We start from the raw sequence: 12,678 nt of genomic DNA, 5'->3' as shown, positions 1-12,678 counted from the left end.
GATAAATGTCGGAGCTTGTGACAGATACGGGTCTGCAACAGTTTGTATCAAGGGACCTTGTTAGAATACCTAAGATTATATATTATCAATTTTTTTACAGCTTTTTGAAATTCGGCTTAATGATCTCTGTGTATTTATATTAATAGCCTTTTATTTCAGTTACAACACTTAAACACATTTATATTTCAACCATGTAATTCTTTTTAGGTATCTGTGTGTTCTCTTTTGGAAAATACCTTCAAATCAAAATTCCTGTCTTTTGGTATATCCACTTCATAAATTGTCATAATTTTACTATCTAAAGTCAGCTCTTAAAATGATGAAACAACTACTCATGCTGCTTAGTCGTGAACAAACTATTTAAAATACAACTTTTCTGGCATACAACTCAAGAGGTTATACAACTCAAAATATACTTTGCGATTTTATTGTTAAATATTCCGCTGTTATATATCTAAATTTTGTAAGTAACGTAAATTTAGTTTAGATAGTTTAAAAATTTTATGTGTATGTATTGTAAATGTGACTCAGTTAATTGTTTACTTAATAAAAATAATATTCATCTAGTTTATTCATTATCTTATGTATACATTAAGTAATTTGCGAAGTCTTCCATAACACAGTTAATATATGTTTTTACCTGTTTTCAAAAATGTGGTTTAATGTTTACTTCATTAGATTCGTTTAACGTTACTTTACACGATTAAATAATATTTTCGTGTTATAAATATTTAAAACTATAATTCTTTAAAAACGAAGAGTTATTTAATCTTGTTCTAATGTAGTTCATATGTTAAAAATAAATTGATGTACTTAAAGATAAATTAAATATTTATTTTCGTACCGAGAGCTGGTGTTTTCCTCGTTCAACTAATAAGTATAGCGATATATTGGGAAATTACTGCCAGATTTAAGATTCACTGCCACAGGGATCAACTTTTTATATTGAATGTAGTGTACTATGTAGGGTAAGAATATTGTAAATACCATTTGTCTGTTGGAAGTAGAGTTATAAACAAGAGTTATGATAAAATTAAATAAAATACTTAAATGCAAAAGGGCTCTTTGAGCACGGACTGTACCAGACACGGAAACTAAATGCTCCTTATGTCACGAAAAATTTAACAATTTCACAACTACGAAAATACTGAAAAACTTCCTCTATTTTATTTTTCAGTCAAGAATCTTATCGTTCTCAGTCATATGCTTAATACTACAGTTAATTGTTTTAATCAATGTTTAGTTTTTTAACCAGTATTGATTTTGTTCCTACTTGGGTCGCATACTTGACTTGATTTAAAAAAAAGGGACATACAGACCCTTACAGAGAACACAAAACAAAGACACAGTGTGCATAAATGACATGTGTGTTCACAAGATTAATATTTATAAAAGAGAAAAGTAATAATAATATATGTAATATTAGAAAAAATATTTTATTTCCAATCAAGTATACAGTATTTAAATTTTTTTTAATCTACAAAGTTATAATAAAAATAATTAAAAAAATCAAAACAAATAAAAAAAAATTGGTCCCTGTAGAAGTGTAATATAAGTTACGTAGAATTGATTTATACGTATATATATTTAAATGTATTGAAATTGTATAATTATTGGTGTCTTTTTTTTATAGAACAAAGGGCAAACGGGCAGGAGGCTCATCTGATGTTAAGTGATACCGCCGCCCATGGACACTCGATGGGCTCGCGAGTGCGTTGCCGGCCTTTTTAAAAATTTGTACGCTCTTTTTTTGAACGACCCTAAGTCAAATTGGTTCGGAAATACTTCAGTCGGCAGCTGGTTCTACGAATTAATTTTCTATTATATTAGTAGTAACGGATAAGAATAATTATGTGGGAAATAGATACATTTGTCGTCAACATTGACCGTCATTTCAGGACACCTGACACAAATAGCCATTTAACTTCACGTACCAAAATGTAAAGCTAACCACGGTTCAATCAAATTGAAATCTTCATGTATATTGAATAGCGGAAATTAGTTAAATTGCCCGTTAACTTGCAAATCACGGTGATCTCTAGCGACCACTGTTATCACTATTATTAATTAGTGATAATGAAACATGTCGCGGTCAAATCGGAATTCTGGCCGTTCGTTGCTTTGTTTAGGATTCTCTGACCTGTAACATGGCATGCACTGTAATTGCGATGCCGCCATTTGATGCACGTCAAATGTTTGAGGTTGTGGTTCACATAAAATTTGAAAATTTCGCTTCATTTGAATTGCTTTGATACCGATTTCGAAAAATGCTTACGTGTTTATTTCATTGTTAGGTTATTAGACTTTGTATGTGTCTATGTCTTTTAATATGCTTAATGATGTCGTAAAAAAAATCAAACCCGGTCTGGGCCTCAGATTTCTGTATCTGCTTCAAATAAGCAAGGGAGCATTCACGCAATTTTTGGAGATTCTTGACCCCTCCCATGTAACGTGCCGTAACGTTTCTGAACTAAATAGTAAAACGTTTCGTTACCACCCAGTGACTCATTAAGCCTATAAGTTGCCATTTATGTGGTGTAAAGTAACGGAAACTCGAAAATAATATAACAATAAAGCATAATTCAATCGCCGCCCCGGATCGTAACGTTTTACCCCAAACAACCCCCCAACCCCGAAATTCCTTACTTAATACTTGAACGCTCTTCAAGTAGGTGATCTGGTGTCGGACACACCGTCGACTTCTTTTGTACTAAGGCAAGCCAGCTTCTTCACCATGTTTTCCTTTACCGTTCGAGCGAATGTTAAATGCGTACATGGAAAGAAAGTTCATTGGTGCACAGTCAAAAAGAGTACCTACGACCTCAGGGATGAGAGAGGCTAAAGCCACTAGACCAATACTGCTCTTAATATTAATATTGTTAGGATTATGGGTGGAATTTCCTATGATCCGATGATGAAACTCATCTGCAGGTATTAGTTTACATCGATATATTTAACACGTCTTTTGTAAGACCACGATTTTTCTCAAAATTTCCAGTAAATCACAGAAGCCTTCTCTGTGATACTTTTTGACTTTATATAAGTGTATCCGGTAATTTATAATAATAACCAATAAATATGACTTTATTATAAATCATAAATACGCTTTATTTAAGGTATAAAAGCATCCATGTCCAATTTCCTCCTTTCGTTAAGTCAGTCAGTAAGTTTACGAGAGTGAGTGGAACTTTCTGGCTCCTCGCAAGCTGCAGCCCCCATCAATAGCTAAAAGCTCGCCCACCTTCCGCTCTGTATTAGCAGGGCGCGAACCAGCACACCACCCAAAGAGTTATTCTGAACGGGTACAAACACCCCCCAAGCGAAGGTGTAACAAGATCATCGAAATGCCTTCTCTTGCCGTAATTTAATTTATGTATAGAACATGCAACTGACCGAGAGATCACCGCCGTAGAAGGGATGTATGACGAACGTCTCATTCCCGATGTGGATGACTCCCGATACGCCATTACATGTGTGGAATGCGGCCGAAGCACCGGGATAGTCTTTAACTGTCCCGTGATAGTAGCAGTGCTCGATTTCCTGAAAAAGGCACAATAAATTATTTATTACACAATTATTTGCCGCCAATTCAGGAAAACAAATGACAACTTAATGAAATAGGTTACTAAAGAGTTCTAAAATTTAAATTAAAAAAAATCATTAGCAATGTTTCTAACTGGCCAGTTCTAAACATTTTCAGTGTTACCTACGTATTGAAAAAAAATTTTGCAAAACAATTTCTTGCTTCGCCAGATATCCTTATTTGTCATACAGATGTTGAGAGCCTTTTGTGGCCCGTAAAAAAGCGATTCAAACTTTAAGATTTCATACTATTGTTTTTTCTGTATTATCATCAATAATAAGAATAGTTCAGATTAATTACCATTAGATGTTTTTTAATTTTTTTTTTACTTAAGATAGGCGAGGACAACGTCTGTCGGGTCCGCTAGTTACCTAGTTACTTATAAAGTATTTTAGATATTGTTGCAATGGTGTGCATAGTTTTTTTACGTGAACTTATAAATCGGTGAACGACATGAAAAAACTTGACTCATTGTTATGCTACGTGTAATTCTTCTTAACAATAAGCGATGTAATCTCAAATATTTGTTGTTGAATTAATAAAAAAATATTCGAATTAATGAGTGCAGATAATATGTTTATTGATCGAAAAAAAATAATTTTCGTAAAAAAAAATCGTGGTAATATGGGGATAAAGTTTTCTCCATATCCTGGTCACATCTGCGCAAAACAATTTTTTTAATAATCAATAATCTGCTGACGCCCCCAGAACCTCTACTTTAGTGGACCGAGACTGAAAGCCGCGGTTGCAATTACGTTGTTTCTTTTCACTCGCGAACGAAAGGAATGGGACCGAATGAGCTTCTAAATCGAAAAGACTCATTCATTCGTCCCTCAAAAGGATGCGGATGGAATATTTCGCCCGTAATACTATTTTCGCATTTTTTGTGTATTTTCCCAATTCTTAGTAAGTAATTTTATGTCGTTTCCAGAACGGTTATTGAAAACGGGAAGATATTAATTTGTAAAAGCAGTTCAAGTGTTGACGAAAGATGCATTAATTTATTGCCATACAACGAGCTTCTTTACATCTTTATTGAATAAATAAAAATCAAAGATGTGTCCTCTATCAGCAGTGTCCATGGTTAAATAGGAGCACGCACTTACATTCTCGTGGGAACTACACGCAAATACATAGTCAAAAAAAAAACGCAGAATACACGAATTCAAGTCCAACCAGTCACTATAAGAAACATAGCACGAGTATGATGAACATGGCCATTTTCGTGGCCATTTAATCTATCGTGGAATATGCTTAAAAGAAGTATTAAGAATATCCATAGCACTAAATCGTCTGCATCATGAGCACACCCCACACTCACACCCTCACTTACATAATTATTTATTATCCACACTTTTACACCATCATACAACACAACTGATATTAGGTATTAGTATTTAGTTAAATATATTAACGATTTTTTATCGATTTTTTTCCTTTTCTAAATGTTTGAACCTGTTTGTAAATATGACGTATTCAAACTTTGGCTATATATTACGTATAATTGTTTATGCAGCTATACTTCTTTTGACGCGTTAGGTATAAATGATGAGAGTAATTTCGATGCACGCGCACACCGTCACAAAAAACCGAAACCCAGAAGATGGCATAGTCAATATTTTAAAATAAAAAATGTCAATTTCTTTAATTATGCAGAAATAATATTTTTGGGATATTTAAATAAACTTTATTTAACTGAATAATGCATTATAATAAAACTTTCAATGTATTTAAATACCTTTTTTCTATTGTTAGTGTCCTTTTTTTCAAACGCATAATAAGGCAAAAGATAAAAAAATAAATAGATTTTTATCTTGTTACGCCAAAGTACCTATAACTTCTAACGCGTGCACATAAGCACACAAACATGTTTTTTGTTGTATATAATGTATGTTAGCGGAAGGATTGATAAATTAATAAATACCGATATGATTTGTCTATCCCTATGAAATGTTTAAAACCTAGAAGAAAAACTTTTACGAAAATCAGATCCTTATATCTATAAAATTCAAACGAAAGGTATATTTCTACCAGGCGATAATATTATTGCGTTTGACGTCTATTAATCCTGTCTCCTAAACGAGGGCGGTCTGGGGGCCGATTTTTACGCATGAATCTTTTTAAGATCACCTCCCCTACTTCTTGAAAATTTAATTATAGGACGCAACGTTGGAGAAAAATTATGGATCGGTAAATGTCCCGAGTTTAAGATTCTTTGCGGCTGCTTTTTGATAGGAAGCATTTATCAAATTATTCCTAACTAGATGTACTACTGTGCGGTTCATGTTGTATTTTGGTCAGAGAATTACTAGGCTAAGACTGGAACTGTCTGAGAGGAGTGGTTTCTTCCCATGGAATTTATCTGTATGTATGCTACGATGTAGAAAAAATCGTAAAGTGTGCTACCCTTACACAAAATTAAAAAAATGTAAATTACGACCGCTTTTGAAAAATACAAATTCTTCTGAATGAAAACAAGTTTATGTATCACGATTGAATGCTATTATATTTATTACTAATTAAAATGTTCAATTGTTATGTCATATTAGAAGATAATAATTTGTTGATTTATCATATCATCATCTCCCTTCTCCAAGTGAGAGGTTTTGTAAAGTATTTAAAAATTAACATTTAAGAAAATTATACACTTAACACAGTACTGACCTCGTTTTTTGTGTTAATGAGATTTTAATAAATTCCCTTAAAATAAATTGAAAATGAAAGTGATTGGCAAACGTTCGATGGAGGTCGTATCGTGTTAAGCCATCCCTGTATCGAAGGGGCCGAAGGAAATTCAAATTGGATTGAAGGAAGTTTAGATTGCTTTCAATTTTCTTCCCACCTTGTTTAATTTAGCCGAGTGTGTGCTTGGAAAAATCTCATGATTTTACACTGTTTTTCATGATTACCAATCAGTTAAACAATGTAAAACAACGATCATTAAGGTGTACTATTTATATTTTTTTTTAGTTATACCCTTATATCTTTTTATTACAATAGCTTACTAGTAAAACAGTAGAAAATGTATTTACATAAAAATTAAAGTTGTTAAGGTCCTAATACATAAGAATTCAGCCGGGACCTTTGATTTTGGTTAATATAACCGGTATGTTGTTGTAAACGATGGCGTCCCAACGGTTTTGACTGTTTAAATAAAACACGAAATATTAAGCCTAAACTTTTTATAATTAATTATTAATAATGCAATTCTTGTGAAATCCGCCAGAATGCAACTAAATATATCTGTCGAACATGTAACACATATATACCTAGTGCACAAGACATGCGCAAAATGTCACTTCTCTGGCTAAATGTGCTTGAGGCACTGTAAGCAATTACGACTAATACTAATAATAATAATAATATGACACTTTTAATTTATAGTTTGCTGGCTGTGCTACTAGTATTAGTTTAGGTTAGGTTGGGTATTAATTTTTAGTTACTATGTCAGACATAAAATGTTGAAGTACCTACAAATCATTAATCGTGACTAGGATCTTTAACATTTGATCGGTCAGAATTGTCATTAAAAAATTATGGTTAATAACTATTATTATGCTGACAGTTTCTACAATACTAGTGAATAGCTAAGGTTCATTAAAAATCTTACTGTTCTATAATATTTTGAAACTTGCACTTATATACACTACCCTAATTAACTTAAAAGTTTTATAGTATTGTCTTTTATTTACATAACTTTTACACATTTAAAGAAAAACACTAAAAACTGTAATACTTTTTGACATTTAACACCTTTGTCTTCAGTCACCGTGACCACGCACGCTGTAAAGCACGCGAAACGTCGGTTTAAATTTAAAATTATGTACAAATAATTATAAGTTTAAATATAATAATACATATCTATAACCCGCGAAAATGGAGGACACCGTGAGCAATTTCTGCAAAAACCCTACATCTTTTAGTCGATACCAACTCCGGGGAAATAAATACAGATAACACAACATTTTCTGCAGCTGTAATACTTTTTGACATTTAACACCTTTGTCTTCAGTCACCGTGACCACGCACGCTGTAAAGCACGCGAAACGTCGGTTTAAATTTAAAATTATGTACAAATAATTATAAGTTTAAATATAATAATACATATCTATAATCCGTTAAAAAAGTGTTTTTCTTTAAAAGTTTTAGTCTTCTTTAGGCGTCTTGTTCCTATTCAATGTGGTAATCCACATTGAATAGGAACAAGACCTCTGAAATATAAAATCACAAAAAGAGAGATATCTTTGTCATGGATTACAATTTTGGATCTCCCTTTTAGAATAAAAAAATTGCTGGCAAATCGAGAACCATCTTTTGCCGTTGTAATAAAAAAATCCGTCTCTGAAGATACATTTCCATAAACAACAGTGTTTACTATCACGAAATAGCTTACGTAACTCACGGTCCGGCCCAAAAATGGTCCAATTAAACCCGTTCACGCAAACACGGTCAATGGAGGTCAAGAAAATTGCGTGCCAGCGTATCTTCAGGGTGAGTTCACTGAAGCACCGGTACGGATCGTTTTATGACGTCCGAACGTTAGCGTTTGCATAGTGACACCCTTAGGGTGTGTTTAGAATGTAGAGCGCAAGCGATTTTGTGACTCTACAAGAAATTAAATTGTGCCGTTAGCTTTCGTGTTTGGATTACTATTTCTAATTAGAGAATATTAATTTATTTATACGTTCTAAAACAACTATGAAGAAATAAACAAGAAATATGACATCTTAAATAACACACATACACATCAATTATATAAGAACATAAGCAAGATAAGGGAAAAAATTTAACACACCAACCACATAATAATAATTAAATAATAAAATAACTAAAAAACTAAATACGAGTAGGAACTTAAACCTCAGTAAGAGCATGATAAATATTTTTGTACCACTATTATAGCAAATAAACGATTTCATTTCTTTTCATTCATTCATTTCATAACGGGGAGTTGATCAGAAAATTCTGATATATTTACACAGCCATTATCAATCCAAGTAGATTATTTTAAGATTCCTAATTTTCTTCAGCCTTTATTCATCCATGCTTTATTGACATACATTTCTCTCTCTCTTTAATCGGCAGCTCATGTCTGAGCGTCGTGGTCAGCAACGAAGCATCTAAACATACATTAAGCAGAACTTATATAAGTTAAATTTTTACTACTTTAAGATGCGGCCCTATCCGGCTGAACGATCATCATCTTATTCCTTTGTTCCTTGGACCAGTCCATTACTGTTTAAGACTGTATAATAATATAATAGTATTCTTAGCTTTAGTAAACAAATAAGTTAGAGTGAAGTCTCATGAACGAAGGAATATGATGACTTTGTTGGGTTCTTATTGCAAACTGGCTCAGTCGTAAGTGAAAATACAGTCAAACTGTTTTGCGTCTATCCTATACGTTCTGTTCCGCTATCGCTGTCGCTTGCACAGAGTTTTGGACTGCGGCCCTTAGAGCAATGTGTTACAGCCGCCGTAAGGCCGTTAATCCGGCGACTCCGGATATTTGTGCGGAAATAGATAGTAATTTAGAAAATTTTCTTTGGCCTTCACTGTTCATGATTTTTTTGAGAGAATTACTTTGCGAGTATAATTTTTAAAATTTGAACACGTGTTTTGTAACGAAACCTTAATTAAGTTACATATATATATTTAAGTTAAAAATTAGAAGCTTAAACTAAATGTAAGCAATCTTCGCACACTCAAGTGTCCACTTCATTTGGGCCATTATGGCCTCAAAGCCATAATAGGCTAACAGTATACAGGTTTTTTATAACTTTAATGGTAATGATTATAGTATTTAGTCATAGATTATAAATGTTAAACTGTTTAACGTTCTGGTGGACAGAAAAACTGTGTCCTGTTTCTACTATACTATTGTGAAATTCTTTATTTTCTTTCATTTAATGTAAATTTCATACAAATAAACCGATTGTATTAATTTCTTGGAGATAACATCAATCCTTTATTCACATAATTCATTCAAAATTAAGCAAAACTTAAGACATAGATTTTCATGGATAAGTTCGTTGTGAATAATAGAAATAATTTAATTTGATTTGAGAGCAATCTGAGTTATCGGCTTATACAATATTCGCTGATAAATTATTCAAACTGTCGAAACTCAATTAAAATCTAAAACATTCTTAGACCAACTAATTTTCCCTTATATACAAGCAAAGATCCCGTCTTCATATTAAGAAATATCATAATTAATATTACTTTAAAATGGAAGATGCTGCCAATTAAAGAGTCAAACTGCTCAAGGAGCAGTCAAAACCTAGTTTAGATTATTTGGTTGCTGATCTTCTAAGCCAAAGTTGAATCTGAGGAAGGATTTTTTACTGGTCTTCTAATCTAAGAAGAGGATATTGACCAGTGTACCATCTGACTGCCCCGAAGCTGTTTTGCACAAAATTGACCCGTGACCCGTAAATGTTGCTATCTAATAACACACATAAAAACATAAATTATTCCAGTTCACCAATCGTATTGCTTCTAATAAAGTATTGTTCTTATAATAATTACATAAAACCACTTACCCTATTCGCGTTATATTCCTAGAAATCTACAATTTCTCGCGCTAAACTTACATCCATTTTCTCTTTAATCCTAGTTAATCTACGACAAATACTATCTGTCGAATAAATCTCTAGTTTATCGAGTGCAAGTTAGAGAGTGGTCAAAGTTTGGACAAATTGCAGTCGAGAGCGATTACGGAAAGTTATTGTGTATTTTGCACCTTTGGATACAGCACATACAATTCCAAATAGAGATTTTCGTTTTGAAGCCCGACTAAAGCTTTGTTCGTCTGCACTTTGAATGACATATGCTATTTGTGTTAATTTGTGCTATATTTGCAAGCTACTAGAAAATAACTAAGAAATATTCATGAAACAACTTTGGGGAAACGATACGTTAGACCCAAAAATGGCATGTGTCAGTGATTTAAGACATTATAGCCCGAAATCCAGGTTTGTTGCTATTGATTGTCGGAGTATTTTCCTTACGATGTTTTGTTTTAAAAAAAAAGTTTTTATTAATTTAGGTAACACAATGTACACTTATTAACGTCAGTAAAGAATACATAATACATATTGTTAAATGCTTCTAATTGTACATTTACTGCCAGTTCTCAAATCAAGTGATTCTAATTAATTAATTATACATTATTCTGTACTTACCGTCCTTATTTCACTTTCAGCTCCATTTGGATGGTATATGGTTTGGCGAAGGTTTGGCGCCAAAAGTTGCCTGTAAAGAAGATTTTAATTATTTAAATGGTAGAATAAACCACAATTTTGACTCGTTTAAATACTTTAAACTACGATTGTATTTTATTTTTCTGATTGTCATTTGTTAGGAGCGTTCATATTTAAAATTTATGATTCAGAAAATAATCAGAGAAGCACACCCAAAATTGGCCTGAGGGGGCCACAAGTTATGGAAATTCAGAACAGTATAAAGTATTAGTTAAAGATCTAAAAAATTAAATAATTTTACACTCGTTTTCATGGCGATTATAGGTTCAGAAAACCACCAAATTTAAAAGAACCACTTATAGTAAGCACATTATTTTAACCAAAAAAAGCATTCCTCAAAGCCGGCAAACCATATTTTATTGTATATTCGAGCCCTTTGGTGCAGGCATAAATTTCCATGAGGAAATTAGCATACCCATCGTAGGGTCCTCAATAATCTCTGTGGGATTTCGTCGTAAACATATTCCGACAATAATTTTTCTTGGTAAATGTTAAACGAAAGTGGGTATACTTGGGTAAATGTATAATTATTAAACAATGTACCTACTTTTTATTCCTGAATTCAATTGTCTTTAATGCAGAAGTAAGAGTTGATGTGGTATGCCGCAGTGTATGCCTCTATGATATCGCCGCCCATGGACACTATAAACGCCAGAGGGCTCGTCGTACCCGTCTTGCAAAAATTGGTACACACGCGAAATCCAATATTTCATCCAAGTTTTCATTAAAGATGAGGTGTCTATTAAAAGTTTTGTTTTATTGGGGAATATTTGTTTAGAAATATGATTTAATAAATTCGCAATAATTATTGTTATAAACAAGTTGTTATATCAAAAACGCAAATAATTATAAAAATAAGGACATTATCATATAATCTTCACGCATTACACGTCTTCAAATTAGCTTTAAAGTTTGGATAATACTTGTTGTTTTAGTACATGTATAATTAACGCATTAAGATCTCAACTTCTAAAGACATCGAATGGCCTATTTTTTGAATAGACGCATTTTTACACTAGATTTATCTCACTTATTATAAATACACAGTTACATACACCACACAATCTAGGTAGAGTAACTGTGTACTTATAAAAGAAGATTGTCGAATTAAATGTCTTTATTTAATAATAAATAGATTACTATCTAATATATTTGGCCTAGTGGCTTCAGTGTTGACTCCCATTCCTGAGATCGTAGGTTCGATTCCCGGCAGAATTTCTTTCTATGTATGAATGTAACCTTCGCCTGAGCGGTGAAGGAAAACATCGTAAGGAAACCTGCTTCCATTACACCCAAACAGTCGAAGGTCGAAGGAATCTGAGGCCTAGACCTAAAAAGATTGTAACGCCACTGATTTATTTTATTTTTATTTCAAAACTTTATTTAGCAATATACAAACCATTTTTTTAACACATATACAAGTACGATTTTAAGTAATATGAACTCAGTACCACACAGTTGAAGCTGTAAATGTGAAATAAAAAGCTGACAATAGAAGGCGAAAAACTACTACAAGTCAAAAAGATATGAAACTCCAAATAACTGATCGTAATTTATCTTACTACCAGTATTAACTTTTAGGGGATGTTCTTGCTTTAGGAATAATTTGGTTGTAGATAAATAAAACTCCCTAATAACTTGCCGAGAAGAGGTTGAAGATGTCACTGAGTATATAAGCGTGTATATTGAATCTTGAATGTAGAATTAATAATATTTTACAAAAATAGATACATTTGTATAAAAAACTTAGACTATCCTTAAATGTAGTAATGACATGTTGACTTAAAACGTTCAGCCAATACGCGCAGGGTGTGGTCGAAAGGGATCTTT

At 32.6% G+C, this 12,678-nt stretch overlaps 1 protein-coding gene across 9 annotated transcripts in view; it reads right to left on the bottom strand.

Moving 5' to 3' along the window:
* The window catches only part of LOC111001032 (disintegrin and metalloproteinase domain-containing protein 11), a 338,822-nt gene that overhangs the window by 58,657 nt on the left and 267,487 nt on the right, over positions 1–12,678 (bottom strand). For all 9 annotated transcript variants that reach the window (XM_045629101.1, XM_045629099.1, XM_045629106.1 and 6 more), the window contains exons 9-10: positions 10,771–10,840; positions 3,394–3,540 (exon numbers count right to left, since the gene is read on the bottom strand). In XM_045629101.1, the coding sequence (XP_045485057.1) occupies positions 3,394–3,540; positions 10,771–10,840 (217 nt within the window). The remainder of the gene's footprint in view (positions 1–3,393; positions 3,541–10,770; positions 10,841–12,678) is intronic.

The sequence above is a fragment of the Pieris rapae genome, chromosome 8 (genome assembly GCF_905147795.1).
Source record: "Pieris rapae chromosome 8, ilPieRapa1.1, whole genome shotgun sequence".
In the NCBI taxonomy this organism is placed as follows: domain Eukaryota; kingdom Metazoa; phylum Arthropoda; class Insecta; order Lepidoptera; family Pieridae; genus Pieris; species Pieris rapae.
The sequence above is the reverse complement of the archived record's forward strand: the minus strand, read 5'-3'. Positions and strand labels throughout refer to the sequence as shown.